General features: G+C 41.2%; 1 protein-coding gene across 1 annotated transcript in view; it reads right to left on the bottom strand.

Annotated features, from left to right (window-relative positions):
* Window positions 1-9,552, bottom strand: part of MCM9 (minichromosome maintenance 9 homologous recombination repair factor) — a 40,393-nt gene extending 30,841 nt beyond the window's left edge. Inside the window, exons 1-4 of the mRNA XM_060753248.2 lie at window positions 9,314-9,552; window positions 5,779-6,095; window positions 2,097-2,413; window positions 278-359 (exon numbers count right to left, since the gene is read on the bottom strand). Of these exons, the coding sequence (XP_060609231.2) occupies window positions 278-359; window positions 2,097-2,413; window positions 5,779-6,088 (709 nt within the window). The 5' untranslated portion in view covers window positions 6,089-6,095; window positions 9,314-9,552. The remainder of the gene's footprint in view (window positions 1-277; window positions 360-2,096; window positions 2,414-5,778; window positions 6,096-9,313) is intronic.
* Between the last annotated feature and the right edge of the window lie 7,915 nt (window positions 9,553-17,467).

The raw sequence follows: 17,467 nt of genomic DNA, 5'->3' as shown, positions 1-17,467 counted from the left end.
TGCTTATTGTAGACATCTCAAAATAGTATTTCAGGGTTCAAAAATTTCAAGAGGCAGAAGTTATATGGTTTGATGCTTTGACATAAGACAATGAGTTTTTCATGCTGTATGACAACAGTGATTTTAACACCAACAAAGCATCCTGACAGCTGCATTCATACACTCAGACAGGACTTCAACAGTAACAGCTGAGTTAAAATAGCAGCCCGCATTTTCCTTTCTCAAGTAAAAATTATTCTAAAAAGATATTTTCTGTAGGAAATCGAACAGCACTCACCAGATTTGCAACTGTCAACTAAGTCATCTTCTAGAACAACCATCATAGAACGAGGAATGCTTCCAACAGACAGCCTTTGAACCTGGAAACATGAAATTTACTTTATTTCATGAAAAACAATACTTGTGAATCTGAGCTAGAGTCTTGAAAAGAACTCTGCAGACACTCTCAGACAGATTTTTTTTATATGCTACCATTTGTTGTTAATGATGATGAAACACTCCTTGGGCCTCAGCAATTTGTGTGTAGATTGTCTTAATTCATTGCTTTCTATATTGGTTGGAAATATATGTATACAGAAAGAGCAATTAATCAGCAGTACCCAACTGTGCTGTCGTTTGTGGTTTATTTAACCCACAGATAATGAAAACTAAACTGTTCCTCATTAAAGGAAACAAAATGAGATTTTGCTGTAGCACAAGGATTTAATCTAAATGTCTTATTGTTTTGTTAAAAATGGAAAAAGAAATAAATAAACAAAATTACATTAAAAATCAAACAATAGAGAATATATGCGTGTGTGTATGTATGTGTATGTGTGTGTGTATGTGTGTGTATATATATATATATAGGTTTCCCCTTAACATTAAGTCTAGTTCTGTCCAACTCTGGGGAGTGGTGCTCATCTCCATTACAAAGCCAAAGAGCTGGCATTGTCCGTAGACACCTCCAAGGTCATGTGGCCGGCATGACTGCATGGAGTGCCATTACCTTCCCATCGAAGCACTACCTATTGATCTACTCACATATGCACGTTTTTGAACTGCTAGGTTGGCAGAAGCTGGGGCTAGTAATGGGAGCTCACCCTGTCCCACGGATTCGCACCACCAACCTTTCAGTCAGCTAGTTCTGCAGCTTAGTGGTTAAACCCGCTGCGCCACTGCATCCATACATATATATATATATATATATATATATATATATATATATATGGGGCAGAAAAGGTAATATGCCTCCAATGAACTAAATGGCTCCTTTTACCTATCCCTCATGTACAGACATGGTTCTATAAAAATCCTCAGTTGCCTCTGAAGTATTGGGGGACCCTCTGGAACCATGCGTGAAATTGCACAGGGGACTGAAACCAGTGGGATGAAAATAGCAATGCCATTTTATCAGAATATATTTGCAATCTCTGGCATGATTTCTATACAATAATACTTTTCTGCTCTTGAATCCATGCGAGTGGCAATCATCAGAGGAAAAATATTTTGCTTGTGTGATCCTTATTGTGAGTTCTTCCCATTCTGAACTGTGGAATACTCATGTAATATGTTAGGAGTAGACAACATCCAACACAATTCACAACACAATTCAAATAAACCTGGGTTGACAATCTTCCCAATCCATTACACCCCAAAACTGGTTGTGGAAAGTTAGGAGATCCGCTAGAGCCCATTTTTGGGTGAAGCAGGGATTTGCAGTGAGGAGGAAAAGGAAAGAATATCCCATTGCGAATACAGCTCCATTTAAACAAGGCTACATCTCCTCCTGTCAGTTATCCAGGAAATAGCCAGTATTACACAGAAACTAGTGACTTAAGTCTTGGACTAAGACTCCATATGAGTCCCACTCAGCCATGAAGCCCACTGGATGGCCTTGAGAGAGAAGTCACATTTTCTCTGCATAAGAATAAGGCAATCACAGACTCCTTGAAATAAATTTTGCCAAGAAAAAAGGATTGATCTGAAGGCACATTATAACTATACAGCACTAGAGGAAAACGTGCAGATGATAATGAAAAAACTTGTCATTGCATCTAACATTTATCCCCTATTCCACAGCAAATTCATGGTAATAATTAATTTTTTTTTGAAACCTGCTCTTGTATCTTTATTTCTTGATAGTCTCTGCAACTGCTGGGAGCAAAGGATGTTCCAGAGAGACAAGTGAACTTGGATGAGTTGCAGCCTTCTTTGTTAGGGCAGGATGACGGGCGGCAGAAAGCGTAGTATTGCTCAAAATCGGCCTTGACCACAAAAACATGCTTGCACTTGTTACACATGTAATCCCGTTCAAACTCCAGAACTTTAGCTAAGCTGGTACGAATCACCGTGCCAGTGACCGAAAGGAAGTGTCCAACATCTCTGGTTTTTGGGATGTGTTCTCTGGTTAGCTCTGGGCAAACAGGTAAACCTGTTGAAATAGCACACAGAAAATGCTTGTCAAGCCAAGAAACCATAGCTTCAATTGCATCACTGACAAACTGTACAAAGGTAAAAAAATAGCGCTACAGAGTAGTAATAACAATAACAATAATAATAATAATAATAATAATAATAATAATGGGGGACATGAGAGAAGCCTCCTCGCAGGATTGCAAGACATCTGGGCGTCCCCTGGGCAACGTCTTCGTAGACAGCTGATTCTCTCACTCTAGAAGCTACCAGAAGTGACTTGCAACATGCAAGTAAGCAAATAATAATAATAATAACAATAATAACAATAATAATAATAATAATAATAATAATAATAATAATAATAATAATAATCTCCCCAATGGGACTCAGGGCGGATTAGGGACTCAGGGCGGAGTAGGGACCCATTTACCTAAATCCATTGAAATGATAGTAAAGTATACTAGTCGTATTCTTTCTGGTTGTGCAAGCAGTGGGACGTGTCTTCTTGTAGCCCAGGCCATGCTATTGCTTTCATAACTGGTTTTATAGCTAGGGTCCCACCACTGCTCAGAGTCTGTAACTCAGATGTAACATCATTCAGGAAGGGCACCAAGGGATAGATACCCAAGTTCTCACATACACATTTACCAACTGTACTAGATATCTAGTCCACTGTTTATTATCTATCACTTTATTATCTACTGAGTCTCCTGTAGGAGAAAGGCAAGATATACATTAAATCAAAATATCCAACCATGGAAAGGAAAGAACAAGTGACAAAATTAATCAAAGTACCTTTCCACACACACACTAACGAACCAGTGTATTAGTTATGTCATACAACCATAAAATTCAATAGTTCAGTAAAATGCAGTGTTTGGAAAGCGCTCCAAATTCCTGTTCATAAACAAATCCCACTGAGTTCAATGGGAGTGATATCTGCTGAAAAATTCTCAATCCTCGTTTGGAGTATTTTCCATCTAAGTAAGGTTATACACATGGAGTCCTCGGTAGCGCAGTGGGTTAAAATGCTGAGCTGCTAAACTTATTGACTGAAAGGTGGGTGGTTTGAATCTCGGGAGTGGAGCGAGCTCCCGCTGTTAGCCCCAGCTTCTGTCGACCTAGCAGTCCGAAATCAGGCAAATGTGAGTAGATCAACAGGTACTGCCTTGGTGGGAAAGTAACGGTGCTCCATGCAATCATGCTGGCCACATGACCAAGGAGGCGTGTATGGACAACGCTGGCTCTTTGGCTTAGAAAAGGAACTGAGCACCTTTCCCCAGAGTCGGACACAATTAGACTTAACATCAAGGGAAACCTTTACCTTTACCTTTGAAGATTATACAAATTTAAGAACTAGGGATTTCATAGGACACATATGAATAGTATCTATGCACATGAAGCTCATTACACTATAGGAAATGTAAACACATTTTTGAGAATAACACAAACGAGGGGCACCATAAATCCTCAGAGGCAGATGTCAAACTAATAATGTACTAAGCTCTCACATTTTGGGGAGGTAACCATTAAGTGACTGTATAGAAAGAGCTTTCAAAATACACTTTGTTTTTGTAACAAATATATTCTTCCACCTATGAGTCAGAAAAACAAAATAATTGCTAATTCCTCCTCCTAAAAGAGCTCTTATTTATGCTAGGAAGGCTACTTTGGATGTTTTATATTCCCTACAGAAATTAAGAAGAGCTTTGTGTTTTCTGACAATTTGGCCTGCAGCATCTTTTCCCCCCCTATTAATAGGCCTAAACTCTATGACCTTCTTAAAGCGCAGCTTCTGTACCTCCAGCCAGAGAGCGTTACAGAGCTTCAATGTACCACTGCACATCTTTTTGGCATAACTGTCAGACACAGCATTAGACAAGCAGACAATTGGTACCTAAAAGTAAATATATATAAGTAGTTGAACAATCAGAGAGGTTGCCTTCTTCTGTTATTTGTTCAACAAAACATATGAAAATATCCAACACAGGAAGCCCACTGAGGAAAGGAATATAGTAGCCTAGAGGAGAAATAATGAGGCCATTGATCAAAGAATAAATGTAGTATGACAGTGAAATAATTTACAATCAAAGACAGCAATGCAATTTCCCCCCAAAATCTAGGAGATGGCAAGATTTATTAGCACACACCTCAGAAAGAAAGAAAATGGCTCTCCCATGAGATTTTCCTTCTGCTTCCAAATTTCTAGCAGTACATTAAAATTTCAGTTGATAATTTAGAAGTACAATTTAGGCATCTATAGAAATGGGGAAGCCATAGCTACCTATGGAATGTAAACAAAGCAGGTTCTAGGTCTAAAATATATTCAGTGTCTCATTTTCTGGGATGCCAGAAATTTGGGGCCCTGGTGGCGCAGTGGGTTACGCCACTGAGCTGCTGAACTTGCTGACCAAAAAGTGGGTGGTTTGAACCTGGGAGCAGGGTGAGCTCCTGCTGTTAGGCCCAGCTTCTGCCAAGCTAGCAGTTCGAAAACATGCAAATGTGAATACACCAATAGGTACCACTTCTGCGGGAAGGTAACGGTGCTCCATGCAGTCATGCTGGCCACATGACCTTGGAGGTGTCTATGGACAACGCCGGCTCTTCGGCTTAGAAATGCAGATGAGCACCAAACCTCAGAGTTGGACACGACTGGACCTAATGTCAGGGGAAAACATTCACCTTTTACCTTCACTATAGAATCCTTCCTTCTTCCAACTTCCAGGGGCATCTTGGGAACTGAAGACTAGATGTTTTTTAACTGAGAATTCTAAGTACCACACTGAATTACTAATCCCAGGGTTTAGTAAAAGAAAGCCATCAATTGAAGTGGAATCAAACAGCTGTAATTGTCTACTGTAGACACTTACATAGTTATACTATAGTACTACAACAGATAATATACTATAAAGGTTGAGTATTCAGTTTCTCAAATGGTTTCTCAAATATTTCAGATTTTGGAATAATTGTATTGCAGACATGTAGATAACGAGATGTCTTTGAGATGAGACCCATGTCCAAAGACATAATTAATTTATTTTTGATATACACCTTATACACATAGTCTGAAGGTAATTTTACACAATGTTTTAAAATAATTGAGTGGAGGAAGGAACACTTCTGTACAGGGTCGTAGCCAGAAAATCTTTCTGGGGGGGGGGGGGTGGTTAGGGTTTGAACCTCTACCCCCCCCCCCCCCCCCCCGGGCTACAGGCCTGCTTGTGTACATTATCTTAGCCACCGATGTCGTAAAATTTGGAGTATTCTGGATAAGGGATTCTCAACCCATATAACACAATCAATGAATGTTGGGATCATTAATAATGGTGAAGCCCAGAGAAGTTTTTTTTCACAATACTGCCCTAAGGAATTGTGCCTTACCGGATATTCTGGCATGAAGATTCTGCTTAATGACGAAACCATGATCTTGAGAGACGGACTGAGAGACGGTCACGGCTGTCCTGCGCAACGCACTATCAAAAATGGGAAGCACTTCATTGGGGGCTGCATTAAAATATTCACCGATTTCCATATTGGTCTCAAAAAGCGTTAGAGCGTCGACAATAACTGGGTAATGGGCATCATCATTCTTTTCTCCTAAAATCTGCAAGATATCATTTTTGTGGTGTTCCAAAACATACGACTCAAACACCTGACCAATGAGGTTTATCTGATCCGTATTCAGAGCCATAATGATCCTACAATTACAAGAAAATGAAGTTAGGTCAGCAACATGAACTGTTAACAATACATTCTCTTCTGGAGAGAGAGAAAAAAAGTCCAGATTAGTATTATCTTAACTCGTAATATAAAACAGCACTTTCTCTTCAGAAAGTGATTTTCCAGAATATATACATGTTTTCTTTTGTGAAGAATAGAACGCAGACTGTGAACGGTCCTTGAAAATTGTGTAGTCCTTGAAAAGTCAGGGATTTTTTGTACAGCACATTTACTCGTTACCAAATTCACAAAAATGCACATCCCTGCATCACAGGCAAGGATAGCTACAAAAGATTACTACAGGAGATAAACTTACAGAATGAAAAATGGTGCAGCAGGAGCAAACATAAAAGTTTTTCTTGTAAAGCACCAAACTCATTTAATGAACCCTATTGTGTATCTTCCTTGGAATCAGAGCCCACAGGTGGAGTGGAATAATACCCATAATGCCTTGCTAGCTGAACTTTCCAAGACATCTGGTTGGCCACATTGACTTGACCATTAGATCATTGGCATATTAGATCTGGCTTTTATTGTCTTTCTGTCACAACATATTCCTTCTTTTCTGCCTTTATTGATTTTAATTCTGAATTGGAAACTTGCAACAAATGAGGTTTACAGGTTGAGTATCCCTTATCTAAAATTCTTGGGATGTATTTTAATTCTCCCCCCCCCTCCATTTGCATATATATACATAATTGGAGGGGGCGGTGGCACAACGGGTTAAACTGCTGAGCTGCTGAACTTGCTTACTGAAAGTTTGGCAGTTTGAATCTGGGTAACGGGGTGAGCTCTTGCTGTTAGCCCCAGTTTCTGTCAACCTAGCAGTTCGAAAACATGCAAATGGAAGTAGATCAATAGGTATGGCTCCAGTGGGAAGGGAACGGTGGTCCATGCAGTCATGCTGGTCATATGACCTTGGAGGTGTCTAAGGACAACACCGGCTCTTCGGGTTAAAAATGGAGATTAGCACTACCACTCAGAGTCAGACACGACTAGACTTAATGTCACGGGAAACGTTTATCTTTATTTAGCCCTTATCCAAAATGCTTGGGATGTATTTTACTTCTCCCCCCCCCCCCCCCGGATTTTGGATTACCTCTATTTGAATATATGTACATAATAGGGTGCGTTGGTAACAAAGTTTGTGCACAATGACCATCAGAAAGCAAAGGTGTCACTATTTATCTATTTACAGAATGTATATGCCACCTTTCTCACCCCAAAGGAGATTCAGAGCGGCTCACAATATACAATATCTAATATTATTAGCATAGTATAATATCAGTATTAATTATTACTATACGGTACTATACCATTTTATTATAATATTATTAGTAATATTTCATGTAATATAAATATATAATTATAATATCATATTATTCTTAGTAGTATTATATTGTATTACATTATAATATTATAAATATTATATGTATATACAATATATTGGGGAGCCCCCGGTGGCGCAGTGGGTTAAAGCACTGAGCTGCTGAGCTTGTTGATCGAAAGGTCGCAGGTTCGATTCCGGGGAGCGGCGTGCAAATGTGAGTAGATCAATAGGTACCGCTCCGGCGGGAAGGTAACGGCGCTCCATGCAGTCATGCCGGCCACATGACCTTGGAGGTGTCTATGGACAACGCTGGCTCTTCGGCTTAGAAATGGAGATGAGCACCACACCCCAGAGTCAGACATGACTGGACTTCATGTCAGGGGACTACCTTTACCTTTTTATACAATATATTATACCTCAGGCTCCATCTACACTGCCATATAATCCAGTTTCTGAATGCATATTATCTGCTCTCAAAATGGATTATACGGCAGTGTAGACTCATATCAGAAAGTTTAAAGCATATCATAGAATCATAGAGTTGGAAGAGACCCAATGGGCCAACCTTATTCTGCCAAGAAGCAGGAAAATCGCATTCAAAGCACCCCCAACAGATGGCCATCCAGTCTCTGTTTAAAAGCCTCCAAAGAAGGAGCCTCCATCACACTCTGGGGCAGAGAGTTCCACTGCTGAACAGCTCTCACAGTTAGGAAGTTCTTCCTCATTTTCATGTGGAATCTCCTTTCTGCATTCAGAATGATCTGCATTCAGAAACTGGATTATATAGTATATAGATGGGGCCTTGGGCCCCCTGGTGGCACAGCTGGTTAAACCACTGAGTTGCTGAACTTGCTGACCAGAAGGTTGGCAGTTGGAATCCGGGGAGCTGAGTGAGCTCCTGTTGGGTCCAGCTTCTGCCAACCTAGCAGTTCGAAAACATGCATGTGTGTGTAAATCAATAGGTACCGCTTCTGCAGGAAGGTAACGGTACTCCATGCAGTCATGCTGGCCAAATGAACTTGGGATGGTCTACGGACGCCGGCTCTTTGGCTTAGAAATGGAAGTGACCACCAACCTCCAGAGTCGGACACAACTAGACTTAATGGGAAACCTTTACTCAGTGTAGATGGGGTCTCAGCCTCATGTATGAATAATTATGGAGTATTTAGAATTTGGGGATTGGCTATGGGATGCTTAATCTGTACCAATCTCTTTGGTGATCTTATTTTACAGTCATAACCCTTTTGTACAAGGGAATTGAACTCCAACAGGAGCCTGATAAACCATTGCAACGGAAGTTCTGAAATATAATTCACACATAAACAACACCATGCTCTCCAAGGGCATAATGAAGAAGTTGCAGAGACTCCATGTCTGCTGTTGTGCAGGGATACATACTATTCCCTATGCTATTCATGCTAACCTAGGCATGGGCAAACTTGGGCCCTCCCTCCAGGTGTTTTGGACGTGGGCTCCCACCATTCCTAACAGCCTCAGGCCCTTTCCTTTTCCGCGTAAGTGGCTGAGGGGGGAAAGGAAGGGGCCTGAGGCTGTTAGGAATGGTGGGAGCCCACGTCCAAAACACCTGGAGGGAGGGGCCAAGTTTGCCCATGCTTGGTGGAGACGCACCCCCCTCCTCTCCCTTTCTTTCTGCTGCCTTTGCTCAAGGCGCCAAAAGAAGCCCGGGGAAAGGGATTGCTTGAATGGCACGAGGCTCCTCCCAGGTTCAGGCGCGCGCGCGAGGGAGCCAAGCGGAGGAGAGCGAAAGCGCGCGCCTTCCGAAGTTGAGCCCCGAAGATAGGGACAGAGAGAAAGAGAAAAGACAAGAGAGGCGGAAAGGGGAACGAGGCTGCAGGCGGACCTTACCGTCCTCCGCGCGCATTTGGAGGGCGAGGAAGGGAAGGAAGGAAGGAGGGAGCAGAAGGAAGCCTCTCCTCCGCCCGCCTCTGAGGCCGAGCCCCCTTTTTTTTCCCGTGAGCGAACGAGGGAGGGAAGCTCAAGCCGCTGCGGAAGAGGCGCGCCTCCTGCCCTGAAGCAGCATTAGTACTAGTAGTGAAGGTTTCTCCAAAGCAGGCAGCTCCTCAAGTTGTGGCCCTCCAACTCCCAGAAGTCCTGAGCATTGAATCAACTGGGTAGGGCTTCTGGGAGTTGGAGTCCCAAACTGCTGGAGGGCCGCAGCTTAAGGACGCCTGCCCCAGAGTCCTTACAAAAGTCTCAAAGCAGCTGTGTGTACGTATATATGTGTGTATAGCAGTGGTTCTCAACCTGTGGGTCCCCAGGTGTTTTGGCCTACAACTCCCAGAAATCCCAGCCATTTTACCAGCAAAATTAAAACAGCAGAGGGAAAACAATCTAATCACCTCTCAATAAAAGATTGCTCCAGGCACTTCCAGGCTATCAAATGCTAATCAAGGTGGTCAGTTGAAACATTCACACCTAGCTCCAACAGACAAGAGTCCTTTGTCCCACCCTGGACTTTCCACAGATATATAAACCCATTTTCCTAGTTCCAACAGACCTCACTACCTCTGAGGATGCTTACCATAGATGCAGGCGAAATGTCAGGAGAGAATGCCTCTAGAACATGGCCATATATCCTGAAAAAACCTACAACAACCCATTTTACCAGCTCTTAGGATTTCTGGAGTTGAAGGCCAAAACATCTGGGGACCTACAGGCTGAGAACCACTGGTGTATAGGATAAGGTAAAGGTTTTCCCCTGAAATTAAGTCCAGTCGTGTCTGACTCTTGGGGTTGGTGCTCATCTCCATTTCTAAGCCGAAGAGCCGGCGTTGTCTGTAGACACCTCCAAGGTCATGTGGCCAGTCGTTACCTTCTCACCAGAGTGGTACCTATTGATCTACTCACATTTGCATGGTTTTTTTTGGGAGCGGGGGTTGGAATTAAATTTTTATTAAAAGTATATAGTTACATGAAAAGTAGTAGGAAAAGAAGAAAGAAAGAAAGAAAGAAAGAAAGAAAGAAAAAAGCGGTCCATTCTCTAATTATTTTTACTTCTACTTCTTGGTGGTGATATCAAAATATAAATTTGTATTTTTCCAATTATTCTAAAACGTTTTCTCCGCTATCCCTTTCTTTATTATGTCTTTTGTTCCTAAACAACAATTTTTTATACATAAATTTAGATCCTCGGGTTATCCTTTATATCAATATTTTTATTTATTATTTTTATTTATTTATTTACATCATTCTTACCCCGCTCTTCTCACCCCTGCAGGGGGACTCAGAGCGGCTCACAATGGCAGTGATTCGATGCCGCAATATTTACAATTATAAAAGCAGAATAAAATCATGCCAATACAACACATTAAAACAACATTAATTATCAATCATAAAAACGTTTCCATTATATTTTTATATTTTCTTTTCTGAGATATATAGGTTGCTTACCATAGTTCCCCGAGTGGTCACCTGTGAATTTGCACATATGGTATTTCCTGTGCCTGCGCAGGCACAGGAAATACCATATGCAAGATTCACAGGGACTACAATGGGGAAATTCTTTTACCATTGTCCAGTCCATTTGGGGTTTCCTTCTCTGTTGAAATGTTGTCATTAGATTAGTTAGTCTATACATATTCATGATCTCCGTCAATTTTAATAGCCATGTGGCTGGCATGACTGCATGGAGCACCGTTACCTTCCCGCCGAAGCAGTACCTCATCTCTGGAACTCCCTCCTCAGGGAGATTAGGCTGGCACCCTACCCACATTCTGCAACGTGGATGTTTCTTAGTGCATTTGATTGAGTCATGATCTGAACCCATCCTTAGAATTCCTATGTCACATTATTATATACATTTTCTAAGTTTTAAGTTGAATTATTTCCTGCTTAATCACTCTGTTCCATGCTATTTCCTATTCTATTATACGTTTCTATCCAGCTTATTCACTTATCTTTGAATTAGTTCACACAGTGGCCTTCTTCCCCTCTCCCTCCAAAGTTTTAGCCTGTTGTTGCTTGATACATGTTTATTAATGTCTGCTGTTTTAAATTTTTGTTTTTTGTTTTCATTATACTTTGCCTGTAAGCCGCCCCGAGTCCCTTTGGGGAGATGGAGGCAGGGTAGAAAAATAAACTTCTTCTTCTTCTTCTTCTACCTATTGATCTACTCACATTTGCATGTTTTCAAACTGCTAGGTTGGCAGAAGCTGGGGCTGACAGCAGAAGCTCACACCGTTCCCCGGATTCGAACCAGCGACCTTTTGGTTAACAAGTTTAGCAGCTCAACTATTTAACCCACTGCGCCACCAGGGGCTCCTTGTGTGTGTGTGTGGCTGTGTGTGTGTATATATGTGTGTGTGTGTGTGTATCTCAGGCATGGGCAAACTTCAACCCAAACACCTGGAGGGCTGAAGTATGCCCATGCCTTATATATATTGCACACACATACATATGTTGTGTACATCCCCAGGTTACAAACAACATAGGTTCTGGGTTGTTGTGAGTTTTCCTGGCTCTATGGCCATGTGCCAGAAGCATTCTCACCTGATGTTTCACCCACATCTATGGCAGAGGTTGTGACATCTGTTGGAAACTAGGCAAGTGGGGTTTATATGTCTGTGGAATAACGTTCAGGGTAGGATGAAGAACTATTGTCTGTTTCAGGCAAGTGTGAACGTTGCAGTTAGCCACCTTGATTAGCACTGAATGATCTTGCAGTGCCAAAGGCTGGTTGCTTCCTGTCTGTCGGAATCCTTTGTTGGGAGGTGTTAGCTGGCTCTGATTGTTTCATGTCAGGAATTCACCTCTTTGTTTTGTTTTTTTAGTGTTTCCATTTATTTACTTATTTACTTACTTACTTACTTACTGTATTTGTATACTGCTCCTCTCAGCCTTCCAGAGACTCGAGGCGGTTTACAAGGCAAAATTTAATGCCACCATAAACACAATTACAATATAAAAACATTAACATCAATAAAATCATAACAACTATAAAACATAATTCAATAAATGCTCATTAAAACAATGTCCAGTCCCATCACGTAGTTGTTCCGTTCTTATGTCCATTACTCAGTATTTGCAAATGCCTGCTCGAATAGCCATGTCTTGAGTTTTTTTCTGAAATGCTGTCCTGATTTATTTACTGTGTATATAGTATGGGAAAACGGTGATGTTTGGACCTTAAAGAGGCAAGGTGTAGAGTCCCATGATTTCCCCCCTCAGAACTAGCAGAACTAGAAAAACTGCTTCTTATCTGCTGGACTGGACTTGGATGCACTTTTCAGCCTTCAAAGCATTTTTAAAAATCTTGTCCTCCTTTTCAAAAGAGATTGTTATTCAACCTGACCAGTATGAAACTGAAGAGGTAATAGGGGGTATGCAACCCAAAATAGGCAAAGGAGTAGTCTAGGAATACCTGGCTTCTCTAAGTTAATTCAAGTCTCCAGGGCCAGATGAACTACATCCAAGAATATTGAAGGAACTAGCAGAAGTGGTTTCATAATCCCCTGGCAATAATCTTTCTTGGAGAACAGCAGAAGTCCTAGCAGACTGGAGGAGGGCAAATGTTGTCCCTATCTTCAAGAAGGGGAAAAAAGACCCAAACAATTACCATCCAGTCAGACAGACATCAATACCAGGAAAGATTCTGGAGCAGATAATTAAGGAGGCAGTTTTCAATCACTTAGAAAGGAATGCTGCGATTACTAAAAGTCAATATGAATGCCTTAAAAACAAGTCATGCCAGACTAATCTTATCTCTTTTTTTTTTTTTGATAGAGTTACAAGCTTGGTAAATGCAGGGAATGCTGTGGATGTAGCATATCTTTCAGTAAGGCCTTCGACAAAGTCTCCCAAGACCTTCTTGCAAACAAACTAGTCAAATGTAGGCTAGGCAATGCTACTATTAGGTGGGTCTGTAATTGGTTAAACAAACCCAAAAAGATGTCACCAATGGTTCCTGGAAAGAAGTGACTAGTGGAGTGCTGCAAGGTTCAGTCCTAGGACCAGTATTGTTCAACATCTTTATTAATGATTTGGATGTTTAGAGGGCATGCTTATCAAGTTTGTAGATGACACCAAATTAGGAGGGATAGCTAATATTCCAGAGGACAGGGTCAGATTTCAAAATGACCTTAACAGATTAGAGAGCTGGGCTAAAACTAACAAAATAAATTTCAACAAAGACAAATGTAAGATACTACACTTCGGCAGAAAAAATGAAATGCAAAGTTACAGAATGGGTGATGCCTGGCTTGACAACAGTCCATGTGAAAAAGATTGGAGTCTTCGTGAGTCTCCAACAAATTGAGCATCAACCAACAGTGTGATGCAGCAGCTAAAAAGGCCAATGGGAGTTTGGACGCATCAAAAGGGGTATAGTGTCTAGATCAAGGGAAGTCATGTGCCCCTCTATTCTGCTTTGGTCAGAATTCTGTGTCCAATTCTGGGCACCACAGTTTAAAAGAGATATTGACAACCTGGAATGTATCCAGAGGAGTGCAACTAAAATGATCAAAGGTCTAGAGACCATGCCCTATGAGGAGCATCTTTGAAAGCTGGGTATGTTTAGCCTGCAGAAGAACAGGCTGAGAGGAGAAATGATAGCCATGTATAAATACGTGAAAGGGTGACATAAAGGAGAGGGAGCAGGCTTGTCTTCTGCTGCGCTGGAAACTAGGACTTGGAGCAATGAGTTCAAATTACAGGAAAAGAGATTTCATCTGAACATTAGGAAGAACTTTCTGGCTGTAAGAGCCTTCCGGTAGTGGCTCTTACAAAATGTGGTGGAAACTCTTTCCTTGGAAGCTTTTAAATAGAGGCTGGATGGCCATCTGTCAGGGGTACTTTGATTGTGTTTTTCCTGTAATGCAGGGGGGTTGGACTAGATAGCCTATGTGATCTCTACCATCTCTATTATCCTACAATTATATGATAGTTTTCATTTTGCTTATATTTGCAGCCAGGCATGTAGCCCGAAATTTTCATGGTGGTCTGCGAAAAGGCCTTACTGGTAGATTATTTAAACTGCTATATTTATTCATATCATGATCTGAGCACCATGCTCAATATATCTCATATGCATGGGGGTATTGGGGTAACGATACAAAAGGTTTGCTAGGGTAGACTCTCTTTCACCCAGACTCAGCCCCCCCGAATCAAACGCAACCCCCCCCCCCCCGAATCAAAATCCTGGCTACTGGCCTGTTTGCAGCAAAGGAAAGGTTGCAATGATAACCTTGGTTTTACCCTAGCCCTGAACTCCTGTTATCTACAGCAGGAATGGGCTGTTTTAGACTATGAGAGGCTGTTTTAAAAATAGTGAATCCGAAAGGACTTCAAGTCCTAGAGTAACTAAATGATAGCTATATAGGTTGGATTCATGTATGACTCAAATTACACATATTCCCTTAGGCCTTTAGAAGCACATCTAGTTATTTTGGAATATTTGATGTATCTAATGAAACATCCTGTGTTCTGTGGTGATATTCTGGTGAAAGAATGTATTTCTAAGCTTAAACTGTAATATTTTCAGAAACTCACTGACACAATTTTTATAGTTATTTTTAGCTGGTGTGGATAGACGAGAGATGTGCCTTTCTGGAATTTTTTGAACTAACTGATGCTTACAGAATACCTTTTCACATATGTAGGTTGAATATAATCAACAAATTATAATGTATTGTATCACAGATCTAAGAATGAAAAACTGTGATCTTGATAGAAAAAAGTATAGTCACCCTCCAGAAAATCTGTATTAGCAGTTGTTCTAGATCAGTGTTTCTCAACCTGTGGGTCCCAAGATGTTTTGGCCTTTAACTCCCAGAAATCCTAACAGCTGGTAAACTGGCTGGGATTTCTGGGAGCTGTAGGCCAAAACACTGAGGACCCACAGGTTGAGAACCACTGTTCTAGATCATACTTCAAGGTTGTTATATATGTATCCTGAGGAATTTCTTCCTTTAGTGTTTCTTCATTTTAAATCAACACATTAGAAAGATACTGGTGCAATCCTATTCCTCCTATATGCTTGTGCTCTGTTTCAGCCATGTTTGGCTGTCAACATCTTCATTTCATTTTCATGGGTTGTAGCTGCTGCTTAACAAAACCAACTTCCTTACCCCAATCTGCCACACTTCTCCACCAATGTCCTGCCAACAATGCCAGTCCCCCACTCTCTTCCCCACTGTTCCATCCAAGCCTTGCCCAGGTCTTAAAATCCTTCTTCCATGGTTCCCCTTCCCACCTTTCCATTGAAGCAACATCCAGATCTTAAAACTCTTTCCTCCATTGACTCCTCTGACCTCCCATTGAAGCAATGAATCTGTAGCATATGTTTGGGGTTGCTAGAGTTATTCATGTTTTTCAAAAAACCCTTTGTTGGATTCCTGTGTGGATTGCTGTCTGTAGTTATGTACCAAGCCTCCATACATCAAGTTAAAAGGGGAATAGCACAGGCATTCTAGCTATTTTTTAAAGATGCATTTAACTATTAGACATGTGTATGTCTCACAGTAAACAAAAACTAGATTCCCATCAATTAATGTTCAAGAAGGGAAATGAGGCTAGAATCAGGCATGGGCAAACTTTGGCCCTCCGGGTTTTTTGGACTTCAATTCCCACAGTTCTTAACAGTCAGTAAAGTGGTTGAGATTTCTGGGAGTTGAAGTTCAAAACACCTGGAGGGCTGAAGTTTGCCCATGCCTGATCCTGCCCCTCTTCCACCAAACTTCCTTTATATATATCTGGTGCAAAAGTTTCTTTTAACAATTCATGTATAGAATTAGCTGCTGTACCTATGATCCTGTTGGACTCAAGCCTCAGGCTAAGAGCAAAAAAAGTAAAATATGCTATGATTTCATTCCAAATGTAGGAAGGCTGACCAATGTCTAACACATGTGGGATAAAATAAATGTTTAGGACTTTGAGCAACAGGGTCCAAATCTTTAAAAGTAAAACAAATTTTGCAGTATTCTCCTTGTGCAACCAGGCTTACCATCTCCTCCATCCTTCTGCAGAAATTTTAACAATAACTGGGATACAAAATGAGGTATGGGATAAAATGCTTCCTAGTGTGACTATCTCCACTCCCTTTTAAAGCCCATGGTTGGCTGCAGTGTAAACCACAGCAGTGGCCCTGTGCCACATGCTCTGGAACTAAACTCCAACCAATTATGAAGGTCCACGTATTTTGTGCAGTAAAATATGTAGATCAGGGGTCCTCAAACTTTTTAAACAGAAGGCCTGGTCACAATCCCTCAAACTGTTGATGGGCCGGATTATAATTTGAAAAAAACATGAATGAATTCCTATGCACACTGCACATATCTTATTTATACTGCAAAAAACACTCAAAAACAATACAATTAAAATGAATAACAATTTAAACAAATATAAACTTATTAGTATTTCAATGGGAAGTGTGGGTCTGCTTTTGGCTGATGAGATAGGATTGTTGTTGTGTGCTTTCAAGTTGTTTCAGACTTAGGTTGATCCTGAGCTAGGGCCGGGTAAATGACCTTGGAGGGCTGGATACGGCCCCCGGGCCTTAGTTTGAGAACCTCTGATGTAGATAGTCTGCTGCCGAGCACAATTCAAAGTGCTGACTTTGGCCTATAAAGTCCTGGCCCAACTTACCTGTCCGAACGTATCTCTCCCTATGAACCGGTGAGAGCATTACGATCTGCCAGGGAGGCCCTATCTTGGTCCCACCCCTGTGGGAACTCGGTCCTCAGTGATATCAGATTGGCCCCCTCTCTCCTGGTTTTCAGGAAAAGTGTAAAGAGCTGACTGTGGGAGCAGACATTTGGATAAGTGCAATAGGCAACCAGGATAATTGTAGCAGCACAAACGACGGCTCTGACTTGGTCTCATGGTTTTAATAGTTTTATAGTATTTATATGTTTTTATTTGGTTTTGTATATGATGTATTGTATTTTTATCTGTTTGTATATGCGGTATTGAATTTTGACATACTGTGAGCCGCTCTGCGTCCCCTTTAGGGTGAGAGAAAGCAGGATGTAAATATAGTAAATAAATTAATAGTTAGACAGGCAT

This window comes from Anolis sagrei, chromosome 1, assembly GCF_037176765.1.
Source record: "Anolis sagrei isolate rAnoSag1 chromosome 1, rAnoSag1.mat, whole genome shotgun sequence".
Lineage (NCBI taxonomy): Eukaryota > Metazoa > Chordata > Lepidosauria > Squamata > Dactyloidae > Anolis > Anolis sagrei.
This window is presented reverse-complemented; position numbering and strand designations above follow the sequence as displayed.